The 23,275-nt window shown below is 34.7% G+C and overlaps 1 protein-coding gene across 21 annotated transcripts in view; it reads left to right on the top strand.

The window, feature by feature from the left end:
• Positions 1-23,275, top strand: part of NRXN1 (neurexin 1) — a 1,133,558-nt gene that overhangs the window by 469,720 nt on the left and 640,563 nt on the right. For all 21 annotated transcript variants that reach the window (XM_063648738.1, XM_063648746.1, XM_063648747.1 and 18 more), the window contains one exon: positions 13,402-13,840. In XM_063648738.1, coding sequence (XP_063504808.1) covers positions 13,402-13,840 — 439 coding nt within the window. The remainder of the gene's footprint in view (positions 1-13,401; positions 13,841-23,275) is intronic.

Genomic DNA, 23,275 nt, shown 5'->3' on the forward strand with positions numbered 1-23,275 from the left:
ACTTGGGAGGCTGAGGCATGAGAATCTCTTGAACCCAGGCGGCGGAGGTTGCAGTGAGCTGAGATTGTGCCACTGCACTCCAGCCTGGGTGCAGAGTGAGACTCCATCTCAATTAAAAAAAAAAATTATACCAGGCAACGTAGAAGCTAATCAAAGGCAATTAGGGGCAAAGTGGATGTAGCTGTCCAACCCTAATGAACTATCTGCTGGGGGCTTGTTCAACACAGAACCGGAATAGAAGACAGCCAGGTGGCTAGGCCTGAAGTGAGGAACGTGTGTTTATGTAACCACCAAGAGGTGGCCAACCTCGTGTTGGGTCAGCATCGCTGTGCTAATGAGCACAGCCCTCCCCATTTCTGAATACAGCAGGAAAATGATACTAAAGAATATCCACTGGTGTCCCAAGAATGCAGGAGTCTTCAATAAGCCAGTATTGACAGAAACTACATCTAAGAGAGGAGAAATCAAGAACAAGCCTGACTCAGGACATTGCTCTTCCGGACAGGGAGAAGGGCTGGGACATGGTCCGGCCAAGTGCAGAGTATTGAAGGGAGGAGTTGACAGTTATACTTGGGAGGAGATGACTGCAAATGGCTTTTATTCCACACAGTTTGGAGAGTCATGTAGTAATGACAGGTAGGCTGGTACTATTCACTTTAATTGCTGAAAGATACATTCTCATCTTTATTTTCTCGAACTAGTGTTTAATTAAAAAACTTTTCCAATTTTTTTTTTCTCATCCTATTGTACTACTGAGTAAAATTTTATATATATATGTGCATTTAGGACTTTTCAAAACTCAGAAGACATGTCAGGATATTTTTTAGTTCCCAGTCAAAGTAAATAAATCTGGTAACCAATGCTTATACAATGTCTATGTATCTGGCCAAATCATTTAAAAAACATAGCCATCTGGATACTTGGTCTAGGATGCTCAGTCACTGCTATGGTCATTTAAAAATATTCAATGATTGCTTTTTTTATTGAAGTGAATAAACTGATTATATCTTTTGGTAATTTATTAACACATCTTCATAAGGAAAAAACATGTGCAAAATTACATGAGACTGTTTTCTTTCTTTCTTTCTTTCTTTTTTTTTTTTTTTGGAGCTAGTTGAATTTTCTCAGCAATCCAAAAATGTATGCATACTGTCATCCACCAAAACAAGAAGGTCCCATTCCTGCTTCTCTCCTAAAGTTATGACGCATTTTCCCCTTCCATTCTTGAGCTACCTGAGCTGCCTGCATCTAGCATTCATTTAATCTTAGACACCAAAGTCAGTTTTCTTTGGATTGTGTGAGAATTTGTGCTTTGCATTTTTTATTTTACTGAATTTTTGTTGGCAAAAACTCTGCACCTGCCTGGGAGCTGATTGAGCTTCCGTAGAGCCAATATGTTTCTCAGTTCTCCAATTTAAATGCTGCCAAAAATTTTCTAACGTGTGCCATGAGAAATTCAGTAGCACATAAAACCCCATTCATTAAATAAACAGTTAACTAAGCAACCCCTGGCAAAAGGCACAACCCATCTGACATCTGAATCATGTGGGACTTTCCAAAGAAATAATTAAAGAATAGATTAGAAAGAAATACCCTACGGCTTAGCAGTTACAATTGAAAAATAACAGTTCTCAACCTGGGGTCTCTATACTTTTTAGGGCCCTTTTAGTTAGAAATGAACAACAGTTACATGTGTTCAATATTTTAGCAAACCTGGAAAAGGCCATATGCTTAGCCCACCCAGTGTAAGCTAAATAAAACAACTATTTGCATCCAGCTATAATTCCATCAATTTAATGTCATTATACAGACTGTCTCATTCTGTCATTTATATGCCTTTAATAAATTTAAAATAAAAAATATTACTCTAAAAATACTATTTGTTTATCAGATAAAGTCAAAATGTAGAGTTCCAGAGAGATAAGAGATAAAATTATGAAATTTAAGAAGTATTTATGTCAACATCAAGATTTCAGTGTGATTACAGAATGCTTCTTTGCTTTCAGTAGTAGTCACTTACTAATTTAAATAATGAACACACCCCTCTTACCCAATTAAGATCTTAACCCTTAAGACCTTACACAGTTAAGATCATAATAGCAACAGTAATGACTACCCTTTATATAGGTACCCAGGATCAAGTACTTATGTGCTTAAATAACATTGCAAAATAAGTTTTCATAATCTCATTTGATAAAGAGGGAAATTATTTCAGTAAGAATAAGCAACTTGGCCAAGGCAGTACAAGTAGTTAAGTAGCAATGCAGGAATGTAAACCTGGGACTATTTGAATATATGTAAATATAAATCTTATAACACATTGTTTTTATCAAATTATATTAAAATTACAGAACAGACTTACACAACTTCTTAGGAACAAGTCTACTTGGAAAAATGTTCTCATTGCAGGTGCTAAAAACATCAGCATTGGCTGTCTTAAATGCCACCTTTTCCTGTTTCCTTTGCAGGCTCTTAGGTAGATGTGTGGTTGAGTAGTAAAGGCAGGCAGCCAGCGAAAGAAAGGGGATTCATGCAATTTGGATAATCCACCAACTGGATAACCAGCTCTTGAAACATCAGGTTGAAGAAGCCTAGAAGTCCTATGGTTTTTTATTGCTTTAGGAAAATTAATCATCATAAAAACAGTCCATACAAAGAAAACCAATAAATTAAACAGTCCATTTCAGGCTCTGGAGGCAAACATTCAGATTCCATCTTGTCCACTATTGACTGACTCTGAACAATAGCGGTGTGACCTCAGGCAAGTACCCTCACCTCTCGAAGAGAGCCACCATTAAAGTGGAGTCTGAGGTCGCTCCACTTTCTTCTTCACTGAGAATAATTCATCTCATTCACCAGATAACTCCAATATACTGGCCACCTACTCCTGGTATTTTATTACAAGGAACTCTACCAGGTCCTGTGATTATTGGAATAGAATTAGTGCACTTACAACTACATTGACTGTTGTTGTTGTTTTCTTTCTGATTTAATCTATCTATATAGTTGTATATCTATCCTCCAACTAATAAATTATTGTTCTGGCATGAGGCCAGATTCTCTGATATGATAAAATCAAAATTGTCAAACTCATTTATGCATTATAACTTTGCAAATAATTATAATAACAGGAATGTAATTCTAAGCAATATATAATTTCATTGGGCTATTCTAAAGTCCCCTTAAATAAATTTGAATGTATAACTTGCCATGTTTTAGAAAGCTAGATCAAAGCAACTTGTGATATATATTTATTTTGTCAATACAGAAGACAAAAAAATATATGAGCTATGGTCATTTAAAAATATTCAGTGATTGCTTTTTTTTATTGAAGTGAATAAACTGATTATATCTTTTTGTAATTTATTAACAGATCTTCATAAGGAAAAAACGTGCAAAATTACATGAGATGTTTATAATGTTTATAACATATAAACATTATAAGCTAATTAATGTTAATGGATTGGTTGATTGGAAGGAGCCTAACACACAATAGAATATATTATAAAGCTGTGACAATTAGGTGAAATGGAACTAGGTCAAGAAAAAATAAACATCAATAAAACAGAACAGCGTGCTCAGCCATAGAATCTCATATATGTAATAATTTAATATGTAGTAGGCTTTACAAGTCAGAAAAATAATTATTTAAAAACTGTGTTCCCCTGAATGTTGAAGTAAGAAAAAAAAGGACAAAAAAATGTTCTGGTTCAAATAACTATTTGTGGAGCAAGTCAGTTTGGATTTTCACCTTAAACAGAAGACAACATATTTTCAGTGGATTAAAAATAATACATATATCGTACACACACACATAAATATAATCAAGTAATAAATATTTTACATGAAATTGTATGGTTATCCAGTCTCCCTTGGAGAAATTTTTTCAAAGCTTAAAACTGATGAGCATGATCAAGAAGTAATAATATATTAAAATATTGAACATTGGTATATCCAAAACAATAGATAGTATGTCATTGCAAATCAATGAGGAAAGGACAGACTGTACAGGAAATCATCTATCTATCTATCTATCATGTATGTATCTATCATATATTTGTCTAATCTATCTATAATACATGCATATACATATACTAAATGGTATATTATATACTTATACTAATGTCTGCCTCCTTAGAAAAATGTAAAATTAAGTGGTGGAGGAAACTTCACTAAGCTTATGAGGCTGGAGACACAGAAGATGCATTGATTAATCTAGACACGTCATTTAGTGTCACTATTTTGTTATTATCAGTTCAAAGATATTTTCTTGGTACATGGGAAGATAGGTTCCCCTAATAAAATAATAATAATAGTGGCTACTTCCCCCCATTGAAACTAGCAGGAGATTGAAAAGTTTTTTGGATAAAGCAGACATGCATTGCCTTTCTTAGCAGTATCTGCTGGCTTGGAGTAGAAACTCTTAACCCCAAGTTATGGTGAGATAACTTTAGGCAAGACCATGAAACAATGATGCGGAAAGTATCTTCATCACTTCCTTTTAAAATAGCAGTGAACATTGCAAGTTTATTGATTCTAGTTAACTTGTTCAGTGTCTTTCTAAATGCTATCATTGGGGGAAAGTACTGCAATTTTTACCCCCTCAGGACTTTTATTTCTGTCTGTGAACATCAACTTATTATGAAGCTAATATGGTTTTAAAGTTGGAGTCACCTTTAAATAAGCTCCAGTTCCTTTTCTGTCACGTTGCTAAAAAGTGGGCTGCTCTTCATTTGTAATTGCTTAAGAGCATTTCATAACCCTGGACCTATGGCAGAGTTTGTTCATTATTCTTTTTTCTTTTTTAACACAAAATTGAAAGAACACTGAACACCGAAGTCCTCAATACATTATTTTGATCAGAGATTGATGCCAACTGGGATAGCCTCCTAGCCTTTTAAGCCTCAGTTTCCTCATCTGAAAATAAGACAATTGATCAAGTTTGCAGTTTGTATTTCAAAAAGATCTTCAGCTGAAACTTCACATTATGACATTTGTGGTTCATTTTTCTATTTATTTCCAAAAGGCATTACTGAATCACTAATGTGAGAAACATAGACATAACTATTTAGTGAAACTCAGGTTATTCTGCTACATACTCATATGCACTGAAAGCTTCATAAATAGAGCTGCTAACCCAAGGACAACTCAGTCTTTCAACTCCCATGAGTAACTTCTACAGATTGCACCTAATGTTGTCTCAGTAACTTTAAGCAGTTCACTGAATGCTGGAATGAAGGAAGGACAAAGCAGGAGGGGTTTTCTTTTCCTTTTTATTCCCCTGATTAATGGGATATATTTGGTTGTATTTAATTGAGACTAAGCAAAAATATTTTTCTCTTTGTTGCGTAAACAAAATATTGTTTTTTCCCTCTCCAATTTTTAACTATTTTTTTGTTTTAAATAAAATATCATATGCCTTTGTGGATAAATTATATTACTGTAGTTTGATTTCCATTTTATAACAGGTTTTGGTATTTGGGTTTGGAGAAGATAACATATTTCATTGAAAATATTATCTGTACATAGTCTCTGAATCATATTAGATCGGGGAAAAAAAGATCAACTTGCTGCCTTCCCAAAACACTCTTATTTTTCAAAATTATTTATGTATATCTCTTTAAAATTAAATTTCCTTACTGCTAAGAATTGTTTTTAAAGATGCATTACTTTGGGAGGCCGAAGCAGACGGATCACTTGAGGTCAGGAGTTCGAGACTAGCCTGGCCAACATGGTGAAACCCCGTCTCTACTAAAAATCCAAAATTAACCGGGCCTGGTAGCACATGCCTGTAGTCCCAGCTACTCGGGAGGCTGAGGCAGGAGAATTGCTTGTACCTGGGCAGCAGAGTTTGCACTATTGCACCATTGCTCTCCAGCCTGGGCGACAGAGTGTGACGTCTTCTCAATAAATAAATAAATAAATAAATAAACATGTATCAGACTACTTTGTACAGGGCTTGTTCACTTTCTACACTGTCTTCCCTATCCACTAGCCCTCCCGCGGCCACTCCACAGTTGTATGTACTCTACTGGATGCCCACCTGTCTCCTGTGGACATATCACACTGCACATGAAAATTTCTATGGAGTGACATTCCCAGAAAGCTAAAATCCTATGAGTCTTTTGGTCAGTTAAGCTCAACAGTGTTTGACATTTTTGCTAGAATCATGTCCTATGCTAGACCTTCAGTGTAAGAAAGGGAATAGCATAAGAAACTTGATTTTGGGTGGAAGATAAAACAATAATGGGTGCAAAGATTTTAAAAAGTGACCACCTTGCCTCTATTCTGCTTTTAAGATTGTCTCCTCCTGGTGGCAGGAACTGAAGGGAAATGTCTAATTTTCTCCTTTTATTTAATCATAAAATAATAATTTTTGGAGGCTACAGTTTTTTTTTTGTGGAGAGCACCAACTTTATAAGTGCTAAAATTTGCTTTTGGGCCAAAACATTTTTGATACAAAATGAGTAGGACCATCTTTGTGCTTAAACCAAATTTCTAATTTTTGAAATTTTCAAATTTCTAATTTTTTGAAATTATCAAATACTGTTAACATATTTATATTTTGTTATGTCTCTGTCATACATAGGTATGTATTATCTACTTATCTATATATCTGTTGAGAGATATACCATATATTCTAACATAAGTGCATATTTATATGGACATCAATGATATTAAATTTGACATATAGTGCATCTGGGTAATGTTTGAACTCTGGGTGTGTGTAGGTGTGTGTCTATGTGTATGTGTTGATCACATATAGTTTACCTATTATATATTTACCACTGGCAAATATTTAAGAGAAATTAAACTAGCATATTAAATTAGTTTATTTTCAGTGTAACATGTTCTATGGAACTAGGCATATGCACAGGGGAGTGACTAAAATTGCATTTGATTGATCCTACCATAGTATGTGTCTAAAAAGTGCATATCTGATTGAATTGGAAGTGTCAGAATTGAAACATAATTTCAAAATAATAAATAAGTTAATGTTGGGGATGAAAGTTGTAATATGCTGCATTTCCTTTTCTGAGCTCTTTCTCACCCAGATCATGGCAAAGCAAATGCAATTTATCTGCTACTTACTGGATGGCGCTTGTACTTTTCACTTGCTGGCTAGTTCCTAGTTGTATTTTGACACAGTGCACTGATATAAAGAGACGGTGCCTAGAAAGATCATAGCTAGGTGAAAATGATAATTAAATTCCGGTACTTGAAATAAATATTTTCACTTGATTTTTATTTATTTATGTATTCATTTATTTATTTTTTGAGACGGAGTCTCACTCTGTCACCCAGGCTGGAGTGCAGTGGCGCGATATCGGCTCACTGCAAGCTCTGCCTCTCGGGTTCACGCCATTCTCCTGCCTCAGCCTCCCGAGTAGCCGGGACTACCAGCGCCCGCCACCACGACGGGCTAATTTTCTGTATTTTTAGTAGAGATAGGGTTTCACCGTGTTCGCCAGGATTGTCTCTATCTCCTGACCTCGTGATCTGCCCGCCTCGGCCTCCCAAAGTGCTGGGATTACAGGCATGAGCCACGGCGCCCGGCCTTCACTTGATCTTAATAGAGTAAAAGCATTAACTGCACTTTAAACAAATAAACAAACAAAATTAAGCATTAAAGCAACAGTCCCTTTAAATAATTCTTAAACCGCACAGACTTTTAAGATAACATTTGTTATATTCTAATTGACATACCTGTTGAAAAACTACAATATCATCTTGGAAACAGAAATAGGCCCTCTGCTATAACTGGACTTGAAGGGACATTTTAATCAGTGGATACACAATAAATTCCTCTACTTACTTGTGACATTTGATTCACTTAGAGATACTTTAATGACAACAAATGAAGGAAAAATACTGGTATTTAGAACGCACATGTAACTCATTGAAAGGTTATCGTTTTGCCTGATGACAAACAGCTATTTGATTATGAATCTACTTAGCAACTGCTATCAAAAACGAAGATAAATTTCCTGCTGAAACAAAGATAAAGTTTGAGGTTAACGTCATTAGATATTCAAACAGGATTAGACATGATCATGAAGAAAGACATGCAATGGCTCTGTGCCTCCAGATATTTATTGATAAAATAGAATTATGTTACCTATTTTCTAGGTAATATTATGGTAATAGGAAATAATGATACCTATTTTCTAGGATGCATATGGGAATTAAACACATTAATATATATAAAACTCTTGTAAGAGGGCCTGCCAGAAAATGAACTGGTAAATCTTAACTGATTGTTTGTGGTGGCTTTGGTGATAGTGGTAGCTGCTGTTGTTAGATACCACAGAAACCCTTTCATGGGTGAAAATACAACTCCTAGGTTAGCTAGCCTGCTATGTACATTTTCTAGTTAAGGAACTTTACAGAGAAAGCCTGATGTGTACATCCAACTGCAATGTAAATATCAGCATGAAAAAGGAAGCCCCGATCTGCTGAATACCTTTGATCCTGCTGATCTCAGCACTATTTAATTCCCTTAAATATGTGGCCAATCAATTACTATCTACCTTCTTAGCTGTTACCTTTGTTATGACAATTAAATTGTGTAGCTCCATCAATTCAATGTAAGAATAAGAAATGTTATTTATAATAATATTAATAAAAACAATGAGTATTTACTTGAGCACTTACTCCATGCTAGGACCCATTATTAGCACTTTAACTAAAATATAATTTATTATTTACAGTAACCCTAATGGGGTAGATATCATTGTCCTTTACGAACAAAACACTGAGACTTGGCAAGGTTGAGGAACTTGCACAAGGTCACAGGTTTGAAAATGAGTGAGCTGGAATTCTCTCTGAAATCAGACTTGAGAACCAAATTCTTAGGCCCCACTCCTTATTATCTGCAAGTGTGAAAGATAAAACCAAGATAGATTAAAATATGAGTCATTCATGTTCTCTCAGGGAGGGTCATAACAAAGTCTAAATATCTAAACAACACTAACTTTGGTGCTTATTTCACCATCCTGCATACTACCATAGTTAAGTAATGAAAAGTCTTCATCATGCATGTTAATGAAGTTAAGACCCCCATTGTAAGTTCCAAGCTGAAGCATATATTTATTTAAAAAAGTCATTATCTGAGTGGCAGATATTTTCACACTGAATTTCACATACTCCCGCTCTGTTGAAAGAGCCTTATCTATCAGCTACCAGTGCTTTAGCACCATCTGTACAAAACTTAGATAGATGTAATCCTTGAGGCATGTCTGTGTACCGGAAGATGCAGTGAACATTCTCTTTACTAATGGATTAGTGTTTCAGTATATCTGAAAGTAGAGAACAATATCCTGGCATCAAAAATTGCAACAGGAGAAAGCCAGAAAGAGGGCAGGAACAATCGAGCATCTTTTATGTCTGTCCCAAATCACACAGATTAAGGGTAAAAAAGCTCAAGAATTTTTAGATATGGCACGCCTTTCCTTTATACATGTCAGTTTCCAAAATTAAGAAACTGAGACAGAGAGAGGTTAGGGACTTGGCTTAGTAATAGCTTTGAGATTGAACCAAGTTAATAAGCAGACTATTAAACTCCTATTCTTTAAGTTATTTATTTTCTCTGCATTGCTGTCATGTTTTCAGGATTATCATTCAGATCGAAGATAATACTCAGTGATTGTTTTCCTCAAAGGTAAACCCTAGGAATGTGAAAACGCAAATGTATTACTCCCTATTCTTGCGTATTAACATGAGAGGGACACTAAAAATTCTAACAAATGTTTGAGGAAATGGGAAAGAAGCCCATGAAGCAAGGAAGTAAAATTCAACATTTTGAATCACTCTTCAAAAAATAAATAAATAAATAAATGTCCCCAAAGGAACCTTGGTTCTATAAAAAGATCCAAATGAGTACGCATGCACAAATATCATCAATTGTTATGATGATAAAGTATATAGAAATTTGTTCAAAAGTGAAACATGTAAATTGCAACTTTTGACATAATAATAAAAAATATATGAATAATTATAAGGTATTCCCATGATTGAGTGCCACATTGTTTCAGAAAGAAGCAAAAATAGCTTACACATGAATTTTTAGAAGAGTTAGAATACTTACTAGCTACTCATTATTCTAATTGAACTAGATTCATTTCATTTTAAGAGTAGGTCTAACTTTAGAAAAGTAGGGTAATTATAAAATCTGGGTCAGATGAAATAGTAATATAAATCTGAGAGCCATAAGCCTACCAGTTCAAAATTGCTTTTCTGTTTTCTGGAGTAGCCTTTCAAAGAGTACAAAATGGGAAGAGAAAAATACACAGTGTGCTTCTCCTCAAGACAGTTCTTGTAGGAAAGAGTTCTTGTATCTGGAGATAGTTCTTTCCTACAAGAACTATATTGAGGAGAAGCACAGTGTATATTTTTGTGTATAAACCTCTGGAGGGTTTTAACTCAGGCATTCTTCATTCTAAAAGGAATTTATACCCCACAAAATGTGTGGGAAGATGAAATTTCCCAATTCATGAGCCACCTTATCAATTATGAACTGGATATGCACATAGGTTTATGCTTTTTCCTAGAGAAATAGGGCAAAATAGTAATTAGTTTATGAGATTGGTCCGCAATACCATATTCTGCTGTATTTTAATTATAGGTCTAAATATTATTATTTACAAAAGCCTATAATCTAGAAACTAGGTTTAAAAAGGTGAAAGAAGAATTTTGTTCAACTATAAACAAGTATTTATTGAGCATCTACTCTGTGCCAGCCACTGATCTTGGTGCTGCACTGTGGTAAGCAAGGTTCTTGCCAGTATAAAGCATATATAGCATTGATTCTGGTGCAGATACTTTTTTTTATGAGAGATATATGGCTAACCTTAAGAAATTTTACCCAGGGAATTATCCCTACTTCTATTTTTTTACGTCTTCCTGAACCTTTTCATCACCAAGACACCTGATTCAGTTATAAGATTATGTCTCATTGAAATCCTTGCCCAGACTTAGACTGCCCCTCATTCTTCAACTTTATGGTGGCTGATGTCAGATTCAAGAGACAATATACCAGGACTAAAACCCACTTGTTCATGTCAGAAACACTCAATTCTATTACAGTGGTTCTATTATAAGAACGAGTGTTAGCATTGATCAACAGAAGCATCATTTGGGTCTGAAAATACTTATTCTTGATCAATATCTATGTCAAAAGAATGTCCACATACTAGAATATAAATCAATAGGGAAAAGGAAAAATAATATAGGTTTGAGTAGCATGAAAGTCTTAGTGAGAAGTGATAAAACTTGGAAAATCATCCTTGAAAAGCATTTTCCCTGCCTCTAAAGATCTCCAAAGAAAGGCAATCCTAAATAAATTTTTCTAAGACTTAATAGATCTTTCTCTTTTCTAAAAAGTATTCTTAAGAATTAATGTAATTCCTTTTCGTTATTGCTCAAGTTCATTTTCTCTTCTTTGGTTGTCAATAGATGCTTGTTAAACCATTGTACATATTTGTTCAAAGAATAAGGGATATCATGTTCTTTATTATAATCCTTCTTCAAGATAAAGGTAAACTGAAACACCAGGCCCAGCATTGGAAAGATGTGACTTATTTAGTTGGCACAAATCATGTATAAAAACCAATTATATGTGTGGGCTTTATTTCTAAACGTTTTCTTATGGATAAATTTAGAACTAAAATCTATGTCTATTAGATGATAAAGTAGATTTTTATTATGTGTTTTACGTAGTTAATATTTATTGAAATCTTACAATCTGCTTGGCATTGGAATGAATGCCTTTACGTAGATTTTCCCACTTATGTGTATTTTCTTATTTAATTATTATAACCATTATGTGAAGCATTATTTTCCTTTCAGGGAGTGAAACAGGCTTACAGAGATTTCCCAGTTCCGTAATGCTGGAGCCAGAATTTGAACTCAGGAAGTCCAATACCAGAGCATGTACTCTTAATTACTCTGAAAAATAAAGTATCCATTAACAAATCCTATCAGGAAACTCATCAGCCATCTGTTGGTTCAGTTGGCCATGGGTTTGGAATAACTGCTGCGTTGACTTGGTTGACTTCATAGCGCTAATCAGATACAAGCTGTCTTATTTTTCCTGTTATTTATATTATGTAAAACACCCATGCCATTCCTAAAAATGAAAAACAAAACATACATGTGTATATACACATACATATATATGTGCATTTTTACATGTGGACAAATAAATCTAGAGTCTAGCAATGTTGGGAGCTTTGAAATATATGGAGTCCCTTCTTAAAAGAACCTAGATAGTTATGTGGACCTAGATAACTAATTCACCCTTAAGTCAGAATGGTCTATGTATTTTAGAAATATGATTATCCACTGTATGCACTTTGTAGAGAAAAGGTGTCCTTCTCTCTTTATCCTTATGTCAAAATACCTTTGAATTTATCAGCGTGATGGGATAGCAAAAGTATGATACCGTGAACCCTGTCAGTGAATTTATCAAATGTGTTAATTGGAATCCAAAAAGCCTTAGGACCATCAACAAGCACCCAGAAGTGCCTAGCCTCTTTCACTGAAGTGCCTTGGAAAATGAGAGTACAAGACAATCCTTGCTCAGCATTTGTGTAAATTAAAAGTGAAATGGATCACCAGTAACACAGGTTGAATAAATTGAGGGGAAGCACCATATTCTACATGTGGCAGTGCCATGTTACTTAACAGTATTCAAAGGTATTGATGCAGGTCAGGGATCTTCTGTATCTTAGTTATATATATATATATGTATATATATATAACAAAACAGCCTGATATTTTTCAGCCAAAAAAAAAATAATATATATATATATATAATATATATATATATATTTTTTTTTTGGCTGAAAAATATCAGGCTGTTTTGTGCTTTAACTTGTTGTGACTATCTTGCAAAGTTAATATCCACAGCAGATATATAGATATTAGAAGAGATCCAATATTTTAGGGGACTGGTATATAATGGTATCCAATTTCAAATGCTTTAATGATGGGAAAACTGAGTAACCTCAGTGCTTATATTTAATTTTAAAAACATCATAGACAACTATGAAACAAGTAGCTTTTATAAGTTCAAGTCTTAACATGTTAATGTAGACATGAATTTAAGGTATATGCAGATCTTTTAATTATTTGAGTTAAATACAAGCAGTTTGTGTGTATATGCACATGTGTGTGTGCATCTGCACGCACATTATTTGAATTAAGTTAAATTGTTATGGTTATTGTTCTATGAATTGTCACTTGAATTTTATTTGCCTGAAAAATGTTGCCTTTATACAACAAAATTAACTAAATATTGTATGCCTTTTTATGATGTCCTTGCAAGTTACATGAGCTGTTGACAAGTTTCAGATATTAAAATATGGAGGCTAGTTTCTCACTGCTATCCTCTGCCCACAGGTTGTATATAAAAATAATGATGTGAGACTGGAATTATCTCGACTTGCCAAGCAAGGAGATCCTAAGATGAAGATCCATGGAGTGGTGGCATTTAAATGTGAGAATGTTGCAACTTTAGACCCAATCACCTTTGAAACCCCAGAATCTTTCATCTCTTTGCCTAAATGGAATGCAAAGAAAACTGGCTCCATATCATTTGATTTCCGTACAACAGAGCCAAATGGCCTCATCTTATTTAGCCATGGCAAGCCAAGACATCAAAAAGATGCCAAGCACCCACAGATGATAAAGGTGGACTTCTTTGCTATTGAGATGCTAGATGGCCACCTCTACCTCCTCCTGGACATGGGGTCAGGTACTATAAAAATAAAAGCCCTGTTGAAGAAAGTGAATGATGGAGAATGGTATCATGTGGACTTCCAGAGAGACGGACGGTCAGGTAATCTTACCATTTTTCTATGCTGTTTATCTGCCGGAGCACCCCACCCACCCATGCCATTCCTAAAAGTGAAAACCAAGACATATTAAAGACTTCCTGCATTTGTTTCTTTAGAGTAAAAGAAATTGCCTGATATTGCTTCTATTTCACACCATATAAAAATCAGAAAGAGCTAATTAATTATCATAGTTGGGCATCAAACCCCAAATGCTCAAATGTCTTCTAAAATAGCTTCTTAAATGGACTGTTATTGGGTAATCAAGTGCCAAATCTTGCGGAAAATTTTGTCTGAATTTGCAAGTGAAAAAATTCAAAGTTTTTCTATTCCCAGTTTTCTCTTATGTTATTGGATGTTTGGAGGTACCTGAAGTGGCAACTATAAAATATGAAAAAAAATTAGAATGATCCAAACATAAAATCCTTAGTTTGGTACAGCACACTTTAGGATGAGTCTTTGGCATTAAAAACACTTTAATCAATACAGTAGCATTTCAAGGACAGTGGCAAAGCTCTGCTGCCCTTCCAAACTGCTTCCCTTTCTGATGAAAGGTATTTGGAATTCCACCAGCAAACATTCTGCTTCTTGTTGCTGCATTTTATTTCACTAAGAGAGGAGGGGTAAAGGTGGCAGGTAAAGTTTCTCCAAAGAAATCACATTTACACTGAAATTTGGGAGTGTTTTAGGGGGCTTAGGATGTTGACTAATATGAGCTTTGAGGGGAAAGGATCATCCAGGAAGCAGAAATGACATTTGTGGGAATCCTGGGAAAGAGGGAAGGAGGGAGGAAGAGAGGGAGAAAGAGGCAGACAGAGAGGGAGAGATGAGGAGAGAGAAATCTGTTTTAAGTATACAACTACATTTCTTTAATTCCCTTCACCTTGGGCTCCCGTGCTCTGATTGTCCTACTCATACATAAATCAAATGATCTTATAATAGAAGATAACTAAATTTAGACCTATCTACTCTCCTTCTTTACTTCACCCACCCCCAACCAACTCTAAAAGAAGTTGAGTGCTTCTTCTAGACTCAGTAATCTGTGATAACCATCATCTTTCATAAGGGCCCTGTTGAAGACCTGGGGCTGAACTCTCTTGCTCATACCCTCCTTGCATGGGCTCCCTCGGTACTTGTTTACTCCCAGCTGAGCTATTTGCTACTTCCCTATTATCCCTGCTTTTTTATTCTGCTGTTTATAGATCAAGAAGATTGTGTTTGCCTGTTTGGAAATATTTTTTTTACCTAACAAAGAAATAGAATATATGGATATTGAGAAGGAGTTGGGAGTGAGTGTGGAGAGAAGGAAGGTCAGAACCCATTGCTCTGATTCCCAGATATATTGGAGACTGTGTTTCTGATTCATTCTTCTCTGGAAACTTTGTCTCCCTAAATATTCTCACTTTCCTAAAGAAGTCTAGGAGGAATTGAATTACCATTTCTTCTTCCTCCCCCTCCCCCTGCCTCTCCCTCCTCCTCCTCTTCCTCTTCTTTTTCTCCTTCTTCTTCTTCTTCTTCTTCTTCTTCTTCTTCTTCCTCTTCCTCTTCCTCTTCCTCTCCTTCTCCTTCTCCTCCTCCTCCTTCTTCCTCTTCCTCTTCCTCTTCCTCTTCTTCTTCTTCCTTCTTCCTTCTTCCTTCTTCTTCTTCTTCTTCTTCTTCTTCTTCCCTTCTTCCCTTCTTCTTCTTCTTCTTCTTCTTCTTCCTCTTCCTCTTCCTCCTCCTCCTCCTCCTCCTCTTCCTCCTCTTCCTCCTCTTCCTCTTCCCCTTTTCTTCTTCTTCCTCCTCTTCCTCATCTTCCTCTTCCCCTTCTTCTTCTTCTTTCTGATTTAAGCTGAGAAGAGGCTGGGCGCGGTGGCTCACGCCTGTAATCCCAGCACTTTGGGAAGCGGAGGCAAGCAGATCACGAGATCATGAGATCGAGACCATCCTGGCTAGCATAATGAAACCCTGTCTCTACTAAAAATACAAAAAAATTAGTCGGGCGTGGTGGTGGGCGCCTGTAGTCCCAGCTACTCGGGAGGCTGAGACAGGAGAATGGCGTGAACCTGGGAGGCAGAGTTTGCAGTGAGCCGAGATCACGCCACTGCACTCCAGCCTGGGAGATAAAGTGAGACTCTGTCTAAAAAATAAAAAAATAAAAAAATAAAAATAAAAATAAGCTGAGAAGAGTTCATTGATGGGAATGCAAAAATATAACAATAATAATAGAGTGTTCCCCTCTGACTCCCTCCAGCCTATCTCTGCCAGAGATAGCAGTTAATTTGGTATATATGAACTTTCAAGCAGAAGAATTTTGAAGTGGCGGGGGCATGGGCTAATCTAGTGCTTTAAAATATTAGCCCGTGGATGTTATAATTTGACTTAAGATAGATCTAGAATAAAATTTTGAAAATTACTTTCAAGAAGAGATATTTTAAGTCAGATTTTATAGCACTTTAAAACAAAACATGCCAAAAATAGTGGTTCACACCTGTAATCCCCACACTTAGGATCGCTTGAGCCCAAGAGTTCCAGGCTGCAGTGAGCCATGATCATACCATTGCACTCCAGCCTGAGCAACAGAGCAAGACCTTGTCTCAAAACAACAAAACAACACAAAACAACCCATATCAGATTAAACAGGTATCTTCTGAAAGTTCAGAGGAGAAAAAAAACACCAAACATCAAATCAGTTGCTTTTCATTCACTTAGAAATGAGGAATTTTTTAACTATATGAATGTAATACATGATTAATTCAAAATACTAGTAAATACAAAATAATATAAAAGAAAAAGGAAAGTATTCATTATTCATTTGAAAATAATGATTTATATTTTTGTGTATTTCTTTCCAGTCTTTCTTCTATGTAAATTGTGTGTGTGTCTATATATGTGTGCATGTCTGTCTCTACATGTACATGTGTATATGCATGTATATATATGCATATGTACATACATGCCACACATGCACATATACACATACTCACAGAGAACAAAATTATTTTGAATATTTTATGGGGTTTCTTATTATAAGGAGAAAGTATTGATGCAATCTAATTAATTATCAGATAAATACTTTAATCTTCAAGCAGAATAAAATCTACTTTTTCTGTTTAAGCTCTTTAATTCATCCAAGTTACCATGAGTTTATTAATTACTCTATTTGTACCCTCATTGGAGAAGGTCAAAAGCAGATGATATCTACTTTAATTTACAAAGCTCAATTCTGTATGGGAAGAACAGAAACACGTTCTAAGGAAGTGTTGTTTGCATCTAAGAAAGAAAATAAACAAAGCATGAGATTTTTCTTTGAATCCAATGGAAAGATCAAATTACTATGCTTGGTGCTGTTGTGATGGTAAAGTACTTTTATGAGATTAAAATTTCAGATTAGTGAATTGGTACAAACAATATAAAAACCAAAGTCCATTCACTAAGCCAAGTTCTGTCCTTTATTAAATTGAAAAAAAAAGAGAGCTCATCTTATGTTAGCCTAGCTCAAGGGAGTTTAATGTAATTTTAATAGCAGCAGCTGTTAATATTTTATATATAGTATTTTAATTAAGTTCCATATTTGCACACTCCATTGGTTTGGTATGGAGTAGCCTTTTAAAAATTGAATGAATGGCTATACTTGCTTTTATTTTACTTAAAGGATATTTCTGATTTGGCTGGTGAAACAGTAAGATTCAGAGATCACTTAAAACTAAGAAACACAGAAATTCATGAAATAATTTATGTTACCCATTTTTTATATCAGTTATATTCAGGGGCTATATGAAAATTATTTTTCATATAATGTGGAGAAATGGTACTGCTATGACAAGAGGGTAACATGGGTTCCTTTCTGACATACAGATAATGAGGCCATATCTATTGATTTGCCTGGAATATTCCTTAGCTCAATATTTTAAAAGCCTTATTATCTCTGTTATTAAAATAGAGGGAACCCACGCCTAAGAGCAATTCTTTCTGCTGTTGGCCATACTAAAGTAAATATAAAGATAATGAGACCATTATGGTCATTAATTTGCTGCCAATATAAGTCGTGGTTATTTTTGGATAGAGATAGGGTTAAAATCATATTTGGTGGACACAAATGATTTAATTTGAATATTACCCAGTTTATAAGGTTCATAATTTCCATCCCAGATAGAGAAAATTGTATTTATTTTTTTATCCACAGTTTCTAGTACATTCCTGAGTATAGCAGTTGTTCAGTATATATTTGGTATAAGAAAAACTAAAGAATAAAAACATGTAAGTAGTACAGTGCTAAACTACCTCTAATATTCTAAAAAAATAAAATAAAATAGCAGCATCATTTTTTACATTTGCAGAATAATGGCACTCTTTTAATTGTAAATGCAACTTTTTTAACTGTAAGAATTTGTTTAAATTACATTACTTTCTGAAAGCAGTTTATATGATATAGGATAAAAAGTGGTGTTCTCTTATGAATACAACACCATCCTCCAAGCCCAGATGTTTGAAATAAGCCACTGAGAAAGTTAAATAATTGTTAGAGAATGTGTAAACCTGGTACAAAAATGACAAGTTTTTATGAGAACAGGACTTCTGTCCCTTCTTGGTCATGAGGTTCCTATATCATTTTGCAGACATATAGGTAGCAGGAAAATCCATCATGAAGGAAGGTGGTAACTCCTTTCTGAGTACTGGGATATGCAGCCACAGTAAGTGTGCTCTTGACAGGAAACCTAGGATGTCCATCTTTCTGGTGGCCTTCCCTTTGGTTCTTTGGTCTTTAGTTCACTGAAAGGGGTATATGACCCCGTTATTCAATGAGAAATGATGCCTTTCTGTGTAATTTTCTAAAACTTTCTCATTGTGGCAAAACTGATTGTAACGGGTTATTTCTAACGTATGTTCCTTCTTCCAATCTGAGACATGGGGAAAATTCACTCTAATTTCCACAGTTTGATTAATTCTGCTTGGCTATAGCTGTTCTTTATATGCAATGCAGCTTTCTTCCACTGCCTGCTCACTAGAGGGTCAGCGACATGGAAAGCCAAGTGGGCTGAGCTGTAAATGGCACTTCCAGATCCTGCACTAAGCTAACAAAGGAGAAACCATACCAAGTGCAGGCATGATTTAGTGAATCAGAGTGGATGACTTAAGTGCTGCAAAATGTAAATATCCTCTGTGGATAACTTAACTACTAACAGGGCAAAACCCCTAAGTCACTGGAGTTAATAAATATGATTGAAGAGGCCCATTACTTTGCAATTTTTGCGGGACTTACAGCTGAGCATTTTTGTTGTTGTTGTTGTTTTTAAACCAGTCTCTCTCTTTCCAGACTTCCCCTTTGCCTCTTCTCTGGTCCCACCCTCAACACAAAACAGCTGCCCAGGTATTTAGCTAAAGTGTGAATGGAGCTACAGTTAGGATGAAGTTAATGATTGTTTTCTTGGGGCACAAATATTGTTTAAATTTGTGTTAAGCTCTTTGGCTCAGTCAAAGGTACCCTCTCAAGTATTTTTATAGCAAACTGCCAATCTTATTTTATTTTATTTTATTTTTTGTAAACCATCATTACACATTGAAATCAAAGAGAAAACTCATTATTCTTGTCAAAGTTGGCTTGTATACAGCAGGGTACAGCAGATTGTGTCAGCGGTTATTCATGGGTAAGCCTACATTTAACAGCTAAGAAGCTATTGAGATTTGAATTGAAGTCATAGAGTTCCAGTTTAAGAACTAGAAATTACAGTGGGAAAGGTACAAGGCTCTCTCAAGAGCACATAATTAGAGGTTTATAGTAATCACTGTTTGATGTGAACAGCACTTTCTAGCTATCTGTTACCAGCACTGATTTCTGTGTATACCATTCATGAATCACCACACTTAAACATTTCTACTCGAACAACCATTAGACAATTTCTCTGCTTAGGTCTTGTTTGAACTTGTCCTCTGACTGTAAACGTTCCTCCCATGCCTCTTCCTAGTAGCCTATTATATACATTGAAGTAATTTTGAGTGCATTTATAATACTTTGTTTCATATCCATACCCATAAACCACTATTCATCAGAGGAAACACCGAAATACCTTACCAATAATTTACTAGTTCTTTGACCATATGACCAGTTGAGGTCAATTTTGCTTAAAATTGTAATGTTAAGTTTTATTAAAATGTTTATATTTATTTATTCTGAAGAAGTTTATAGAAAAAAGTCATTTATTGTTTCTCCGCACTCAAAATATTTTTTATATTTGTACATTTCCCTTCGGTTTTTGTTAACATTATATATATTTTATATAGTTGCAGTTAGAGTATAAACATAATTTTTCTGGCTATCTGTTTAATATGGTGTTATGTACTCTTTTGCTCAAGAGTATCTAAGTAACAAAATTTATTTTCTGGGAATTATGGAATCATAAGCAAAGATTCAGAGCAGAGCTTTTCAGAAGTACCTGAGCTAGGCCCCCGGGCTTGTAGAACTTAAATGTATTAACATATCTAAAGAAAAGAAACTCAACAGGGGCAAATATTAGCAGTAATCTTCTGAACACTGCTTAGCGAACTTGACAACTTCATCCCCACTGTAACGATGGAGGCAGGTCATTTGAGATTAGAGTGTCAAGCCTTCCCAGGCCGGTATTACTATACATTTCCTTATCTCATGCATTCTTCTTGTTCAGAATCCATGTTGCCCATACACTCTTTTTATTAAGATTTAGTTCCCATTGTAAGTCTGATTAGAGTGGAGGGAGAAAACAGACCAGTTATGTATACAGTCGGCCCGGCGCCCCATTTTTTGTGGGTTTTGCATCTGTGGAGTCAATCAACTATGGATTGAAAATAATTGGAAAAAAAATTGAGTCTGCTCTGAATATGTACAGACATTTTTTCTTGTCATTGTTTCTTAAACAATGCAGTTTAATAACTATGTAGCATTTACATTGTATTAGATATAAGTAATCTAGAGATGATTTAAAGTACATGGGAGGATGTGCGTAGGTTATATGCAAATACTAAGCCATTTTATGTCAGGAACTCAAGTATCCACAGATTTTGGTGTCTCCAGGAAATCCTGGAACCAATTTCCACAGATGCTGAGGGATGAGCGCATATGAATATTCACATTCCTGTAACAAGTAAATTTCTCCTCATAAATGAATAAGTAATATTTGATTATAATTGACATCCATATTGGCAGAGCTACATGGGAAGTATTTCATGTCCTGTGATAGGTAATTCCTCAGAGGAAATCAATAAGTTGGCATTCTTGTTTTATACATTGTTGTTATGGACTTAGCAAATATCAATCTAACCTGGGAAATGAAACCGCCCTCTGAAAATCTACCAAATCTTCTCACTGGGCTTGCCTAGCTAAGGGGCAGACTCTGGACTATGGCATCAGTGGCACCCTAAGAAGATAGGCAGTTAACTGACCACACGCAGACCTAGTGACACTTACTGTGGAATGCTGAGAGGAAATCTGTGGAACTTCTGCAAAATAATATTTCAGTTGCTGCAGAATGTTATTTGATTGATATTTACAACCTTCCATTGTGTATGATCATGTTTAAAATGTATGTGTCTATACATTGCTATGAATGTGTATGTGTGTTTATATATGTGCACTTGTGTAAGCATGATGTGTTTAATATATAAATACATGCTTTTGGTGAATATGTTCAGGCAGTTCAAAAACTACCTAAGTGAAGAGTTTCCCCTTACCACACATTCCCTCATCAATTTACTCTGTTCTCCATAGATAACCACTAAAATAATTTGGCGTTGAAAAATTCCCAGTTCTTTTTCTAGTCATCAATATATCTATAAATATGTTCACACACATAAAATACTTATGCAGCCTTTTTTCCATAGTCAAGATTATAGTTTACCAATTACTGTGTAACAAAAAAACTTACAGTGAGTTTTTTCTGTGCCATTCTTTGTAGTGACACCATACATACCTTAGTTTGAACATACTGATATTTAGGCATTTCTCTGTTGAAGAACATTTGAATTTTTACTTTTTTAAACCTTCACTGTTTTAAACTAGTTTATAGACAATGTCTTCATACATGAAATCTTTGTGTATATTGGTCAGAATATCTCCAGGATTGAATGTGAGAATTGGGATTGCTGGATTAATTGTAATTTTAATTTTGAAAGATAATGACAGGTTAGTTTACTAACTGCTGTTTCAGTTTACATTCTTATCTACAGTAATTGAAGTGCCCTTTCCCCCTTATTCTTGCCAATACCAGATATTATTAAACTTTTAAATTTTTGTCATAAAAGTTCTGTTTTCGTACATTGATTTAATTCCTGAAGTTTCCAGCTCACAGATGAATCAAGTAAGCAGAAAACAGATGGTAATAAGCAGAGAGTGGAATATTAAGATGGTATTTTTGTTTTGTTTTCAAATACAGTTAATTTTATTTCTTTAAAAACCTCATAGATGACATTGGTTTTAAAAAAAAGATACAGAAATTTTTTTAAAAACACTCGTAATTCCACTATCACCAAATACCCACTGTTAATATGTTGGTTCTTTTTTTTTAAATTATTTTATGATAATTATATATTTTACATTTTATATTATACCGTATTGTCAATGTTGTATTCTGTTTTTATTACTTATGTTATGCATATTTCATCAAGTTTGAATTTGTTATTAGACTAGGAATTTGGCAAGTAAATTTGTAACTTTGTGAAATCTGATTCATTTGTATAGGGACAGGTGGAGCAGAATTAAGTGTAGATAAAATTGACATTAAACAATTCATTTAAGCAGTGATTTAAAAATTGTTTATTCAAAAATGCATCTTAGTAATCCATCTACTGAATTTCTTTATTTTTCGTAAGAGCCACATTGAAGCCTAACGAATCTATCCTTTGGCTAAACTTGCTAGCTAGTTAGTTGAAGAGCTGGAACATCGGATTTTCTTACCAGGAAAAAGGGTTCCCTATTACAGCACACTATTTTCTACTCCTCATTTCCTAGTAATTTAAACTTTTGAAGTAATTTAACTCTTGACATCAACTTAACTTATTTTAAATCTCACCTTCACTCTGTGTTTCTTCTCACCCTGTAAACTAATCTTATGAAAGTAGAACAGACAATAAAAATAGGATAGAAAAGTTAACGGAAACTAATAGGTAATGAAAAAGTACCTCACTACGTTGTAAATTTCATTTCCACTTTTATAACTAAGAGCTGTTTTAAAAAGTTTTTTTAACCTTTGCATACAATTTTACATGAAATATAAATTTATTACTTGTTTATGAATATTCTTAAATAAATATTACCTTGTCTGCTTATCACCTTCATTTTACCTCTTACATATGTCATGAAAAAACAGCTTTAAATGTAAGAATATAATGTAATGCCGTTTCTACATTAAAATTATAAAAGTTGTATGTCCACAAATAATTTATTTTTAGTTGCGATCTCATTCCTTTAAAAAATAAAATAGCATAGTAGG

Source organism: Pongo pygmaeus, chromosome 12 (genome assembly GCF_028885625.2).
Source record: "Pongo pygmaeus isolate AG05252 chromosome 12, NHGRI_mPonPyg2-v2.0_pri, whole genome shotgun sequence".
Lineage (NCBI taxonomy): Eukaryota > Metazoa > Chordata > Mammalia > Primates > Hominidae > Pongo > Pongo pygmaeus.